A 16149-nucleotide genomic window follows, 5' to 3' on the forward strand; every position below is an offset into this window, starting at 1 on the left:
CCTGCTTCGATTTTTAATTCCTTCCTTCTCCTTGCTGGCACTGGAGATGGTGGAGAGTCAACTGACTGCCAAAACTACTTAGGTAGATACGGCTCACCTCATATCCAAGACTGTCAAGGATCAAGATAACCGCTTACCAGTGCATAACCGCCAAATCGCCTTTAATTGATTCCTTTTTTAACTGAAGCCTTCAAATAATTTACATTGAATAGCATGGCCATGCAAAAATGCAAGCAGGCAGCATTAGCAAAGAATCTTCCTTTTGTAAATTACAAATGGGAGAGAGAAGCATCCAAAATCACTCATCCGCAACCTAATTATCTAATTTCTGGCTTATTACCATGAATAATTCTACTATTAGAATTCTTGCAAGTCTTGTGAAGAGTTTCGCATCAATTTTTGGAAAAGAATTAGAAAAGAATCTTAGATATATTTTGAACATCCCTTGCAGACTTGAAATCCTTATGCTAAATTTTAGTAATATAACAGTAATATATATGGATATGGCCCTGCTCTTAATCTAACCTATGATATACCTTATAAACAAAGAAAGGTATCTTCAGAAAGCAGGCAAGTAAGCCAGGCGTGGTGGTGAATGCTCATAATCCCAGCATTTGGGAGGCTGAGACAGGAGGATCGTGGTTTGAGGACAGCTTCAACTACTTAGTGAGGCCCTTTGCAACTCAGTGAGACCCTGTTTCAAAATAAAGAATAAAGAATAGGGCTGGGGTGTTTCTCAGAGGAAGAATGCCCCTGGGTTCCATTCCCCATACCACAAAAAAAAAAAAAAGAAAGAAAGAAAAGAAAAGCAAGTAAGACATCTTACTTTGCTTAGACATCTGTAACTAGTGGCCAGCAGAGCTAAGACTGTAACTAATAGCTGTCTTCTAACTTCTGATATAGTGTTCCTCCCACAAAATAAAATATTTCGTTCCAAGTTCAATCTATCATTAGGGTCTTTTTCAGAATTAATTTCTGCCAAACACTCAACATCAGTCAAAAAGTATTAGTCAACTTGCACTAGGCTAAATACTATACTTGAAATCAGAAAATGTAAGACACATTTCTTTGCGAAGTTAACACATGTGGTATGTTATCATATGAATACTAACATGTGGTGACATATTAGAATGAGGCAGAAAACAATAATAGATAATAATAGTAGATGTAATACAACCAGAGCAGTAAAGTACACAGCACTTACAACATGCCAAGCACTGTACATACACCATACTCTGTGTATTCAAATAACTTACGCCACGCAGGATTTGTGTAAGTTACAGTCTCTTAATAACTTTGTTTTACACAGGGGGAAACCGAGGTACGGCCTGGGTAGCTGAGTGACATTTCAGAGGTTACACACGGAGTGATTCAAAGTCATCCTGTACTCAAACCCATCACTTTCTAATGAATATCATGTGGAGGTAACTGAGCGCGTGGAGGAAGGTTTGGTAGAGGTGAGGTCACACAAGGGAGGTAACCACTTCTGGAACAGAAGGTGAGGAAGGAGTCCAAAAGGCAGCAGGAAAGCAGGCTTGCCTGAGACGCAGCTCGTGCGCTCTGCCAGCAACAACCAGGACGTTGAGGAGCTAATGCTGAGCTAGATTACGCCAGGTCTCCAACAGCTACCGAAAACGTCTAAGACAAAAGGGAAGCTACCTTCAAGTAAAACAGTCATTGCTCAGGAAACCATGGAACAGTTTAATCGAGTATCTATCAAATATTTATCACATAATTGTATTTAAGACAATTATTCCTTTGAGAGAGAGACAGAGAGAGAGAGAGAGAGAGAGAGAGAGAGAGAGAGAGAGAGTGTGTGTGTGTGTGTGTGTGTGTGTGTGTGTGTGTGTGTTACCAGGGGTTAAACCCTGGGGCATTCTACACCTGAGATATACTCCCAGATTATTTATTTATTTATTTGTTTTGTTTTGAATCAGTCTGGCTAGGTTTCTGAGAGTCTCACTTAAACACCGAGGCTGTCCCAAAACCATTGATCCTCTGTCTCAGGCTTCCAAATACTGTGACTACAGGCGTGTGCCACCATGCCCAGCTAGTTATCCCTAATTTTCAAAGAGGCAAGCCAGAGACTTTATCTAAAATGAATACTAAAATCTTTCTTTAAACTCAGCATGGTGGCACACGCCTATAATCCCAGTACTTGGGATGTTGAGATAGAAATATAGCAGGTTTGACACTAGCCTCAGCAACTTAGCAGAAACCTTCTGCAACTTAATGAGACCCTGACTCAAAAATAAAAATAAAAATAAAAATAAAAATAGGACTGAGTATGTGTAGCTCAATAATAGAATGCCCCTGGGTTGAATCTCTATTAACACACACACACACACACACACACACACACACACACACACACACACAGAGATCTTTCTTTATAGTTTCTAGGTAAAGGTTCAAAATAATTAATGTATAACATTTTAAACTTTCTTAGCTATAAAAGCATAGCCCTGACTTTTTCATATAAAAGTAACACAATTATCCATGCTAAATAAATTTCCTATAATTTCTTCAAATACTCTTTAAGCAATTTGAACATTCACAAAAATCTTCAATTCCTGGCTCTCAGCATGTCTAAGGCCCCAAATTGCCTTCCTCAACCCCTTCTACATACACAAACCCATCATCTGGTTGGCTGGTAACAGGTGGTCTCATAAATAATATCATTTAGAATATTCTAGCTATTTGATGCGTTAAATGACGCCATGATGTCACTTTTCTCTTTCTCTCCCACGATTTTAAACTTCCGGACATTCTGTGTCTGTGGTCACTTCAACCAAAAGGTCGACCTTTATATAAAGGAGATAAAACTTAAAGTAATATTCCTACATGTAAGATTTTGTCACCAGAAACTAAATAGAGAAGTAATTCCTTTAGGGGAGAAAATTGATGTAGGTTAAGAAACAAGTGCTTTGCAGAAAAGCTGAAACTTGATAGAAGGTAGAGGAGCACGTAACATCATACAAACGCATACCTAACGCTCAGCAGCATTTTGCAAATGAGAATATAATTCTTGCTTCAAAGCAGGGCTTTCCATTAAGAGACTTTAATAACACCCAATCCTTCATTACCATGAATAATACAGAAAGTGGTTTTTATCCTCAGGCATTTGAATTTAAACTTTTTAAAAAGGGGATAAACCCTATTTTTTGCACAACAACAAGAAAGAGTGTACTTTGAAAAACTACATTAGAACAGCATGCACATTTCTGGAAAAATTAAGATATATTTTACTTTAATAATAGGTGACTGGTAAATGCTTTTCAAACTTTTGTATGTTCAAAAATAAAGTTTCATATCCAGATAAAATGAGTGGGCAAATATATATATTTTAATGACACTTTTGGAAAAAATGTCTTTAAAGTGTTATTAGGTATGCAGCTGTTCCTGACAGTATGTCTTATGTTTTCCTTTTTAATTATTTGTCTCATAAAAGATCAAGAATAAATTAAGACATTAGATAATATCTAATCTTTTAGAAAGCAAATTTGAATTTTCATGTTAATGGCAACAGTCTCCATTATTGTCTACATATAATTGCTTTCATCATATTAACTGTTTTCGAATTAATCATGAAAAGAATATAGTGCCTTTTTCCAATAGGGTTTGCTTGCTCCTGAATAACTATTTTGAATCTGATTCTTAGATCAATGTAACTAGGATGGTGGTTAAAAACATACAGGATGTTTTTTAATTAGTATTCTAAACATATTTGACTTCTTAAGATAAGCTATTTGGCAATTTCAAATGTTTTACAATAAAAACTTTAAAATGTAAATTAAATAATATGTAAACTAAGTGCTTACATAAGAGGAATGTATTCAATTAAGACGTGTTTTTAATATATGAGACTAAAAACCTTTCAAATAAGTACTCCAGATTTAAAATGTAATTTAAATTAATATTTTAGAAAAAAAGGTCAAGGTTAAACTGTTTTGTTTTCTTAAAAAGTTTATTATGTCTTTTGTATCTCTACTTACAAAAAAGAAATCTCAATGGAAGTTGGATATTAAAACCTCCCAGGAAACCAACAATAAAAGCTTCTAAGAATTTCACAAGTATTTTTTTTCTCCTTAGGTGTTAATTAAATGATCATTTAACACTGAAATGTAAACACAACATTTTCATCTCCTGACAGCACAGCCTATTATAAATCCAGGGTAATAAAAGTCCTGGTGTTAATGCTCTGAACCTAGTTCCCACAATACTCTAAGAGGCCTTGTCGTGTCTAAGGTTAAGCATCTAGACACAAGACAATGCTCGCGCCTACTCGACTTCCAGTCCAATTTTCCCATCGCCCAGTGACCTAGGTAACTCTTTGAGCAATAAAGAATAAATTTAATTTCTCCAGCATTTTGTGAGGATTAGGAACAATTGTTAGCTTGCAATGACTTTTTATCCTTGGATTCTTTTTCCTCCGGAGCATTCCTCCGGTCCTAAAAGAGAATTCTGATGGTTTAAGACATAGAACAAACAAAACTTTAAATTAGGCTTTTTTTCAATCAATTGGAACTGTTGGAGGGGAAGCAGTCAACCTTTCTCTGTGTGGTTCTCAGCCATTCACATACTTTGAGCTTTAATCTTTCACTAGTAGAAGAAAACTATCATGATGGGACAAAGCTATCTTTTCCCATTTTCTTTCCAGACTTATTTACTTCTCTTTTCTTTAAGTCTTAAAAAAAAAACAACACTTAAATCAAGTTGCCATACTCAGCAGTAAACACTCATCTGGGGTCATTTCAAAAGGCACAGATGTTCTACTAATAACATTTCACAACAGGATGCGTTAGCCTCGAATGTGGGTGGTGTCACACACAGGTCTTTTTCTGTTGTTTTGCTTTCTCTCTAGGAATTAATTCATTTTAAAACTGCTGTCTAGAGATTTTTATATCACAATTTCCCAAAATATATTATTTATTTATTTTGGTTGTGTGTTTCTGGTACTGGAGATTAAACCCAGAGGCATTCTACCTTCGAGCTATACCTCCAGCCTAATTTTATTTATTTATTTATTTATTTATTTATTTATTTATTTATTTTATTTTTTATTTTGAAACAAGGTCTCACCAAGTTGCTTAGGGCCTAGATAAATTAATGGGGCTGGCCTTAAATCTGTGATCCTCCATTCTCAGTCTCCTAAGTACTAAGGCATTCACCATCACTCCTGGCCAGCAGATTTTAAGGATAATCCTCCACAAAAACAATTCAGAGATGGCACTTAGTGTGATGGAGATAACAGGTATGAGGAGACTTGTGTCATATTTTTCTAACTGTGATGAATACGGTCCCATGAGAAACACTGTGATTACAACAAAAGCAAACCAAAATAAAATAAAATAAATAAAAAAATAGTAACTTCAGGATGAAATCGTTTTCACTACGAAATAAGTGTTTAAATTCAAAGTCTGAAGAGGACTGCAGTTTGCACTGAATTCTGACACAATTTGCAGTTTAAAAATACACTTAAAGCCACATATGCAGTTTATAGAAACAGTTCCAACATTCAGATCTTATTTCTGTGTTACGAGACAAATGTATTAAATATCGTCTATGCTTCGTAAAATGGAAATCCTCATTAATAGTAGAAATGAAACTTCAAGCTGCTAATGTACCTCTTTTGAGCAACTTTTCAGAATAGTTTTTACCTAGATTGTTGAAAGGGTTTGCTAGGTATCTACATTTTGTCATTCAGAAAAATACATCATTAAAACAGGAACTCACATAAGTGGATTAGCAAAGAGTCCCTCAGTCACCGTTGCTTTGCTTCTATCCCAAACTCATTTTATATAGGAAATTTAAAACTCTATTAGTCACCAACTGCATGAGAGCGAAGAGACCTCATTAAGAGGATAGTGGCTGACTGTACCTTGTATGGCCAAGTAGAAATAACATGGTACAAATGCACACTTTCTGTCCATTTGTAGCGGCAGAAAAATTGATGTGACCATTCACGTTAATGCATCATCAACACGAGGATATATGTAAACTCCTGGTGGCACGGTGGATAGAATCAGAACCTTTACTGACTGAGGGCAAGTTCCAAGGACATCTGAGTGGCTCTTATTTTGTCATATTTGCAAGGGAGGATGGTAGCAATACAAGGATATAGTTGACGATGTGCATCTGAATACAGAGTACAAGTCATGGTTGTAGCCCCAGAAGGCAAACCGTTTTATCCTTCTCCTGTAACAGGTGAGAAACCTGGATTTCAGAGGTGATCAAGTACCTTACAAAGATACTGAAACTGTTTGAAACCATCTCCCTTATGATACAAATGTAATTTGTTTCAGTGTCTTAAAACATGAGCTAAGTATGTACATACATCAAAGTGACTCATATCTAACAAAATCTCTGCCATCATTTATACCCAGAAATAATATTTATGTGAGCCTCGGTCCTCCAAATCATAGCCTTGAGATTGCAGTGGTCGTTTGATGATTTACAGGCAAATATTAAAAGATCATCTGGTGATGCAATCATTTCTTTCAGACATGAAATCTGGGTATTTAAACACATGTTTCAGAAGCACCATCGATCAGAATGAACTTGCGAGGCTGTAATTTACATGTTACAGGTCAGATGTTAGCAAGAGCCAAGGTCCACAGATACCACATGTCACGTGGCTACATATTATTCCAGTCTCTCCCCAGCATCTACCACAGTACTGTCCAAGTCCCAGCTGGCATACCATGAGGACCTGTTGGTGGGAAAGTAAGATAAGTACAGTTGAGTGGGAAAGACCTTCATGCACTTGAGTTTCCTGTGCTATATTCTTTGTCATGGGGTTCACACTCAAACAGAGTCCACATTGTGATCTGGGAGCTGCAGAAACCTGCCAATTTTTTGGCTTTCTCAAGCAATAAGCCTTCCACTAGTGATCTCTTTCAAGTAGAAGCCATAGACGCCAAGCCTGGCAAAGTCTCAAATAACACATTAAGCATCACTGGGTGTATAACCTCTAACTCACTGAATTTTGTGTATATTTGAAGGGAAAAAAAAAACAAAAATAAATAAAATCAGAAGTCTGTCCTGTTAATGATCCACACATTGTTTTTTTTATAAGTGGCAACAACTCTGAAGAACCAGTCTTTTTCAATCTACTTAAGAATAAAATTTAGAATTATGTAATAGCAATCTTTTTTCCAATGAAGTACTCCTTGTATATCTCTATTTTACAAGTGGCCAAAACAAGTACTCTTTTGCCCAATTATAAGTAATAATTTACTTACTGAGTATTATAATGAGGGCTTCGGTGTTTTAATATTGAAAGTTAACACTTCCGTTATATTTCTTCTCACTTACTGATCCCTTATTTGCAAAGATAAGAAGTCAATGTGTTCCTTTTACTGAAGTATCAGTTTAAGGCAAATAGTGTTCCTTAACACCAATTTCTAACAGGGATACACCACCTTCTGAAGAACTTTCACCCTCAGCACGTGAGGCTCTAGGGCAGCAGCCTCAGCAGCACAGCAACCGAACTCAGCGGTAACTAGCAGGACAGCTGGTTAGATGAGTAATGATGTCAATCTGGCCAGACAACAGTAACCGTAGCAACTGGAACCTGAAATTCCTGCACAACCACTGTTGGGTGTGTTGTGGCAGGGGCCAAGCAGGCTGGGAGTAAAATGAAGCAGGACGCTATGGTACCTGACACTTTGAGCAGCCCGCACTTTAATCAGGGCTGGCAGAAATTACTTCCAGAGGAGGTTTTACATGGACTCCACTGCCGTATTCTGCTTTTCTGCTTGAGTACAAGAATCCTATGAGAATAACCCGACATCCAGAAATTAGGGGTTAGTCTTGCACAAATATAGCATCATAATAAATTAATGTATATTTTAGTTAGGTTAAAACAATGGACCGTTTTGATTGCTCTACGCTACCGAAACCCTTCAAGATGTAGAAAACCTGAGGGAATCAAACATTTAATTAGCCAAGTTATCCTTTAAATTAATTTAGCTCTCCATAATTCATAATGCCTTCCCAGAGTTACTATTTGTTCATTCAAATTGCAAACTCCAAACTCGACAGAGATTTAATTCAATACATCAAACACTTATTGAGAGCTTCAAAAAAGTGAAGTCTTATACTAGACCCTGGGGATCTTTAAAAAACATGTTTTCATTATACATGTGTGACCAGCATGTATATACCTAATCGTATAAAAATAAAATTAACATAATAATAATTTACAAAGATGAGAGTGCTTTTCTCTGGATGGTGAGATAATGAAGAGTTTCTACTTCCCTTTTCAATTTTTCTGAATTTCTTAAACCATTTTTAAAGTGAGCATGTGTTACTCGTAATGCTATTATAAACAAAACAATAATAACAATAACAACAACAAAAACTATGCCTTCTTTTATGGGAACAAGGAACAGATAAAGACAGCTTAAATGTTAATTATATCAAATTAACTTTTTGCCTTAATTCGACAAAATTAAGTTTTCCTCTTTAAAGAGTTCCAATTACTATTATTATCAAAAACAGTTTTGTGAGCCTGAGATTGTGTTTAATAGCAAATGAGCTGTGGCCTGACCAGTCAATTTTGGGTCAAAATCTATTTTTCTCAGGCAAGTATGCAGTAGGCAAAAATACAAATTTGTTTTAAGAGTAATATTATAATTTTAGATAATTTTGTGGCTCTACTGGGGAGCAGTAAATGCTACTTTTGAACCAGGATTAAAAATTTTTATTCCAAAAAGTATATAGTATGTAACTGGGACACAGGTAACTACTTGTGTTTGAGCTCTTTTGGTTTGGCATATACAAGTGAAAAAACAGATTTCTACAAAGTGCTTTACATCATCATGCGGATGCCTGAGTAAATATAATAGTACTCAAAGAAATAAACCAAAAGCCACAAAACAAATATTTATAACCAAACGCCAAACCACAGTACTGTCAATGAATTTCCTCCCTAATGACCCAGGAACTAGTAGTTACAAACTCGAATCAGAAATCTCGAATCACTCTTTAAGTCATCAAAAGCTTGGTATCAGACAAATGAAACTGTTTTGTGAGGTTATCATCATTAATATTGGATAAATTGCTATAAAACTAGATGTCAACCACTAAGCCAAGCATGGGAAGGAGGGATGGGGAGGGAACGGGGTGGGGATCGGGTAGGGGCTAACTGGGCGATGTGTGCATGTATGTCTACAAAAGTATTTTCTTTATACCATTTTGATGTATGAATACATTGCACCAATAGAAAATAAATTAAAAAAAGAAATTGTGAATCACACATTCATAAGCCACCTTGGCTACATTTATCTGGAAGATTTGTATATGCTACTTATAGACTTCAACGAGTCACAGGCATCCAGGTTAAAATTCACCGCAATCTCTGTTTCAGTTAAACAGCTCCAGATTGCTCTGAAAATAATTTTTTCCGCTCTCCAGATGATCCTATCAAGTCCAACGTCCATGTCCAAGGAAGAGCAAATGAGAGGACGCAGTCTCTCTCCACAACTTAAGAAAGCTATGCATGTCTCTTTTAACCTCCAACCTATCACCCTTTACTTTACTTTCCCTTTACTTACACTTTCCATCTGTCAACGAGTGCTTGTAATTTTATTACACTGTCCTGTAGTTTACGCAGACTTGGTATTATTTTACAGAGTTCTGTTAATGGACTGGATAAATGGTAATGCTATTTAAACTAGTCTCCTGCTCCAACAAACGCAGCTGCAACTGTACTACTATTTCTGAGCAAATATCTTGACCTGAACATGGAGTGCTCTCTCAACCCCTCCAAAGAGAAATTGGAGCAGACAGCAAAGGGAAAGCATATTTGGCCGCTAGCAGCAATCAACCGTGTCGAATCATAATTCATATACAGTGTACCCTCATTTTCTTTTATATTGCATTTAGAGTCTGCAAAAAACATGTGTGCTTCTTCCTCTGGCATCTCATTTTCAGCCAAGAGTCAAAGGGTGATTATTTATTACAAAAGCTCAAAGAAAATCTGTGTAATGTCCAGTACATCAGGAGAGCTTTCATCTAAGCAAACAATGCTAAACATCAAATACCAATGTATGAACTAGTATAGTAAGTTGGCAAACTTTTTTCATTGGTGATATATCTGAAAAAGTCACTAAGTAAACATAAAAGAGATAATAAGTCAGAAGAGAAGTAAATTGAGCTATTAAGTGGCATCAGTGATAAATTATAAAGAGAAATTCTAAATCCATTTCTTTTGTGAGTTCTATATGCTTGGCTCTACAATATTATGCATCCAGGCAACAAGGAATCTCTTAATATATATAGATGCAAATGCCAAAAACTGTACTTTTTTTGTCCTAATATTTTGTTCCTGTTTTTGTGTGCTGTTTGTTTGGTATTATACTGGAAATTGAACAGAAGCATTCTATCTCCAAGATATACTCCCAGCCCTTTTTTGTTTTGAAACAGGGTTTTATTAAGTGGCTTGCTAAATTGCTGAGATTGTCCTCAAACCTACAATTCTCCCGTCTCAGCCTCCCAAGTACTGAGATTACCTCTGCACCACCACACCCAGCTTCTTCCTTGTTATCTGTCAAAAATCCTGGATCCTATCTCGGCACTTCCTGTGCAAAAAGGTTCATTTTTTACTTTTTTTAAAATTTTGGTACTGGCAATTGAACCCAGGGACATTCTTCTACCTCTGAGCTCTACCCTCAGATGTCTTTTATTTTTTGTTTTAAAACAGGATCTCACTAAGTTTTTAAGGGCCTCTGGAAACTCTGAGGCTGGCCTCAAACCTGCAATCCTTCTGTTTCAATATCCCAAGTGCTGGGATTACAAGCGTATACCACCATGTCTGGCTCAAACTCACATTTTAAAAGACATTTTGCATATGAGTCTGTGTACATTTTCTATCAACTAGAATATTTGTTTCAGATGAGCTACTAATGCCTATATCATATGAAGAAAATATGAATCACTATTTGCTCTTTATCATAGCACCAGCCCTGCAGTCAGCTTCACCCACTTTTGTCTCTCTGTTTATTAAAGACTCATTGTGCCAGTTTAGTAATACCATCACAAGAAAGGTACAGCTTTTAGCTTTTTCTCTCAAGAGAAATCTCACTGTGAACAATTCACCTAAGTGTAGCTCAGGTGAGATCACAGCTCCTCAACTCACAAGAAGATTCCTGACATGAGGGTACAGATCAAAATTAAACCTCTAGATTTCCCTGTGAAGCCCAGTGCCTATGTCCTCTGTTAAAGACCAAATAAAGAGAGACACTTGGTGAGGACAAAACATTAAGCCATCCAGGTGCAACTTCAGGAACATCAGAAGATCCCTGTCCCTATTCCCACAAGCCCCACTGAACACACACAACTTCTGATTCCAATACTCCGCAGAGAAAATTCTTTGAATCAAATAGGCGCCTGAGAACTATGAAAGTATGACTACATTTTGTAACTCTCCATTTTCCCATGCTTAAAACATGCCTTTAATTAGAGAACAATGTCCTCGTCTTCTGGGTTGTGTTTCCTTAATTCACTTCTCAGATGTTTTAGGTCTGTTCCTTTCATACAGAAGCCTCAAAATGTTATAAAAAAAAAACAAAACCCAACCAAATGTACCTCCTGGTTTACTCCTATGAAGTTGTCAAAGAAAGCAAGATGTCAAACTGAATATGATTTGCCAATGATGTGGGGAATGGTTTTGAAATGAATGATACTACCTGAAAACAACTAGGGAAATTAATCCAAGCACTTCTAGGAAAAACATCAAACATTTCTGCCCCTCCCAGATAGTATAGAGGTTGCTTCCTACATTTGCCCTCTACAGTTTAATAAGCCTAATTCCAGACAACAGTCCCTCCATTTCACTTCACTTTTCAGTACACAGAAAGCAATTTCTGAGACTGCTGTGTTTTATTTTGATGTGTAAATATCAAACTAGTAGCAAGACAGTAACCATGGTTCACTAGCCTTGAACTTAGTTCTTTCAAATCCCCTCAATCACCAATAACTAAAGCAGAAAGTGGGATACTATTGAAACCAACTCTTCATGACTATTCTTAGAAACTCTAAGGGCACATATTTAAATCTAAGTTTTCACTCATCTATATGGATATACAATTGCATCTTATTTCCTTAATATAAACGGACCCTTAGAGAATAATTATTAAAAGAGGCTTTTTATTTGATTATTTAAAATATACTTAAATTGGGCCAATTAAGTAACAGAACACAAAGAAGAGGAGAAATACTGCCAGTGACTTTGGCTTGCCTCAGAGAAGTAATGTTAGGAAAGTTGAACTCTAGAGAGAAGACGTCAAGTGTCTTCTGGGAAAGCTGTCTCTGCAGGGAGAGACATCAAATATCAGGAGGACCAAGTGGAGATTTTGGCTTCAGTGAGGATGTGTGGGAGCACTTGTCTTTCTACTTCTGGAATTGAGTACAACAGTATTGAACTTGTAGGCTACAAAGCGTTGGCCACAAAACTCAAGTTCAGAATAAAAGCCATGTGTTCATTTTCTCAATACACTGTATAGGATAGGAGGTCCCAACTGTGCAGAGGAGCCACTCAGAACTGTTTACTTTATAGATCCCTGTAGTTTCTTTTTTTCCCTCTTTTTTTACAACATGCAAGTACATCAATAATCATTGCTAGTTATTTTTCCAACACTTTGTAGCTTATCTCCCATCTGCATGAAAGCATTCATGAGGCTGCAACTCCAATTTTTAAAAGCTCTCCAAAATTGTTTTTTCACTATTACACATTAAGTCAGCGAACAAGCATTCCAGGGAGAAAAAAACTGAATCTACCTAATATTCACGCTATACTCCTTTAAAGAAGTGTTTCCTTTATCAGTCTATGGTGCATCTGATATGAAACCTGGCCTTTCAGTCACTCCTACTGCAATTTAAAAGAGAATTTACAACACTCTTTAAATATTATCTTTAAATAATATTTTCAGACTACTAAATATTAAGACGAGTACAGAAATAATACTCCCAAAAAATTGACATTAGGAACCTCAACTTTCGAAGAAAATACTGCCCATTTCCTCTTGAGAGGGAGCACAGTAGCAGTTTTTCCCTTCAGGACTCAATCAAAAGTTTCCATTAAGAAAGAGGTGAACCACACCATCATTACAGGAGAGAAAAAAAAAAGAATACCATCACAGTAACACTCACACATACATACACACACACACACACACCCCGCACACACACCCATCTAAATGCAAACCAAATAAAGCCATGAGAATGACTGGAATACCAATCAAAAATTTCATTTAAAAAAAAAACCAAACAGGCAAACATGTAATCCATTAATCTACTGGTGAATAGATTCCAGGAAAGCATAAGAAAACAGGTCCATAATACATTTAATAAAACACAAGGCACTACCCAAAGCAACCATAACTGAGTGTGTCTACTTACAGTCTGTACAGCTTCGAAGTCCCAAGGAACAGCAACTCAGGAAACAGCTGAAGGTGATTTCTGTTTAAACGCCTTTTGAGAAAACAAAAACAAAGCTTATATTACATGGAAAATACCCAACAATAAGAATGAGATTCGGTAGTGTAATGCTTTGTCCTGTATTTCAAGAAAGAATGAAATGGCAATCAAGAGAATTCAAGCCTGGCAAATCAAAAGTTGCTTACACCTTTTGTTACAAGACTCTTTAAAAGCAATTTTCTATTGTGTGTGCTCAGGTGATGATTACTGGGGCCTAAACTCCAAACTCAAATCCCTGCAACATCAGTCAACCAGAATACGGGATATGATAAGGGATACAGTCATGATAAGGGATTTCATGACTCTGAGACTGCTAAGCAACTTCAACATCCAGCAAAAATATTATAGCAAATGGTATCTCAAAATAATTCAGACACTCTCCCAAATGATCTTTCATCCAAGCCATTGTAGGTGATGGAGATTGCAATTTTATTTATTTATTTATTTATTTATTTATTTATTTATTTATTTATTTATTTATTTTGGTGGTACTGGGGTTCCTGGAAGCCCTTTTACCTCTGGGCTACACTCCCAGACCTATTTTATATATTTTTTGAAACAGGGTCTCTTAAGCCAGCCCGGCTGACTTCGAACCTGCGCGATCCTCCTATCTCCACCTCCCAAGCGCGGGGATTACAAGCGTGCACCACCACACCCAGCTGCAATTTTATTAACTATTTGTTTTGTTGAAAAAAATTAAAAGTGTGAGAGTTGGTACGATCTGTCCTTCTAGGCAAAATCAGAAGAAACCAACAAAGTTCAAACGTTAACTCATATCCCACAACCCTCCGTTAAATTTGAGGCTTAAAGGTACAACTATTAGTGATGTCATAAACTATTCAAATGATGTTTTAAATGTTTAACTGATATCGGAATATTTTAAATGTTTTACGAAAGAAGTTGGTTCCCAATCTAACTCAATTTAAGACTTGATGTTATGGAACACTTCTTTCCAGCTATTCATATCTCTGTAATAAAGAAAAAGCAAACACCCAAGCAAACACTATTCTTTACTGTGTTGTTTTAAGAATAGAAATTAAGAGCCGGGCGTGGTGATGCACGCTTGTAATCCCAGCATTCTGGAGGCTGAGACCCGAGGTTTGTGGTTCACGGACAGCCTCAGCTACTTAGTGAGGCCCTTTGCAACTCAGTGAGACCAGGTTTCAAAATAAAGAATAAAAAATAGGGCAGGGGGTGTAGTTCGGAGGTCGAATGCCCCTGGGTTTCACCCCCAAACCCGCAGAAAAAAAAAAAAAGAATGGAAATTAACATTAAATTGTACCTATCTAGCATCCTATCTGTTGTAAGAGTACAATTTAATATTCAATTTAAAATACCTATCTCTCTGCATTATCCAAATCCAAACAAAATGATGACTACATAATGTAAAACACATACACACATTATTTACAAACCCCTTGGCTTATAGAAGAGTAAGTCCTGAAACTCTCATGCCAAAAAAACCTAGGGTATTTCTTAACTCTACCAGACAGACTGTTATAATGACAGAAAGAGAGAAGATTCATCTTGTCTTATTTAAAGGATTATCAGGGAGAAGAAAAATTACACTTACTTTGTCTCTAGAGGGCAGAAATGAGAGCCATAATTACAAATTCTAAGAAATTAGATAATGAATCTTTCCCAAGAATTCTTTGAAATATTTTTAAAAAATGGAAAAATCGAATTTAGGAAACTCTCCACTCATGATCCCAGATATATGCAATTTGAGTCTTTCTATTTTTTCCTCTCAAGAGTGTGTTAAAAGGAAATCGTTCATCAAATGAGCACCTGGACCAGGCTTGGAAAATGCCCTGAAGTTATAAGGATGACAACACTTTGGTTACATAAACTCATATCACTAAGAAGCTGGTTACCTACGGAAACATTCTCAGAACTTAATACAATGTGTATTAGTTTTTTTTTTTTTTTTTAAAGTTTGCCAGGACAAGAAGGGGGCAACGAATAAATGGTGGTGAAAAGATGAGTTTCCTTTCCACTTACACTATTTTTTTATGAATAAAGTATATAACAAGGTTACAGCAAAACCTAAAACTTTATTTGTTCTCTCTTGGTGATGATTCTGAAAACGAAAGACTTTCAGAATCTATTATTATCCAATTCTGATAAAATATAGCATAATTATGACTTTATTGTATTTGTTTTCCAAAAAATTAAGGATATTTACAATAGTGGAAATAAGAATTTTTATAAGAAACCAATCATTCTTGGATGGATGTGTATTGTACAAAAAGCCATTCCTGATTTCTGAAGCTGTAGATAGGGTTTTCTTGATCCAGTTCAAACCATCTGACTAACAAATCTGGTCCAATTCTTCAACCACAATAGGCACACTCCTTCAAACTTGAGTCTCTACAGAGGCAGTTCTTTGTATCAGCTTATTTCCCTTTTCACCAAATGGTACTTTCCTACACCCCCCTGTAAAACTTCTCAATTCTCCTACATACAGTCAATGCTTCCCTTAGCTGTGTCCCCAAAAGTATTTGGTAAGTAAGCACCCCTTAATGCACTGGCCTCTTTCTGCCCAGCTGTGAGCTCTTTAAGCTTACAGACCTTAACTTTGCATACCCTACCTCTATATCTGGTACTTAACTAAGTTTGGAACAGAATCAAGGAAGAAAGCTGTCTGCTTTATTCCATGTTCCTAGC

The 16149-nt window shown here is 36.4% G+C and overlaps 1 protein-coding gene across 1 annotated transcript in view; it reads right to left on the reverse strand.

Moving 5' to 3' along the window:
* The window catches only part of SLIT2 (slit guidance ligand 2), a gene marked incomplete at both ends in the record, with an annotated part of 373384 nt that overhangs the window by 343718 nt on the left and 13517 nt on the right, over positions 1-16149 (reverse strand). Inside the window, 1 exon segment of the mRNA XM_080697867.1 lies at positions 13405-13476. Within this exon segment, the coding sequence (XP_080553993.1) occupies positions 13405-13476 (72 nt within the window).

Source organism: Muscardinus avellanarius, assembly GCF_963383645.1.
Source record: "Muscardinus avellanarius genome assembly, chromosome: 6".
Taxonomy (NCBI): domain Eukaryota; kingdom Metazoa; phylum Chordata; class Mammalia; order Rodentia; family Gliridae; genus Muscardinus; species Muscardinus avellanarius.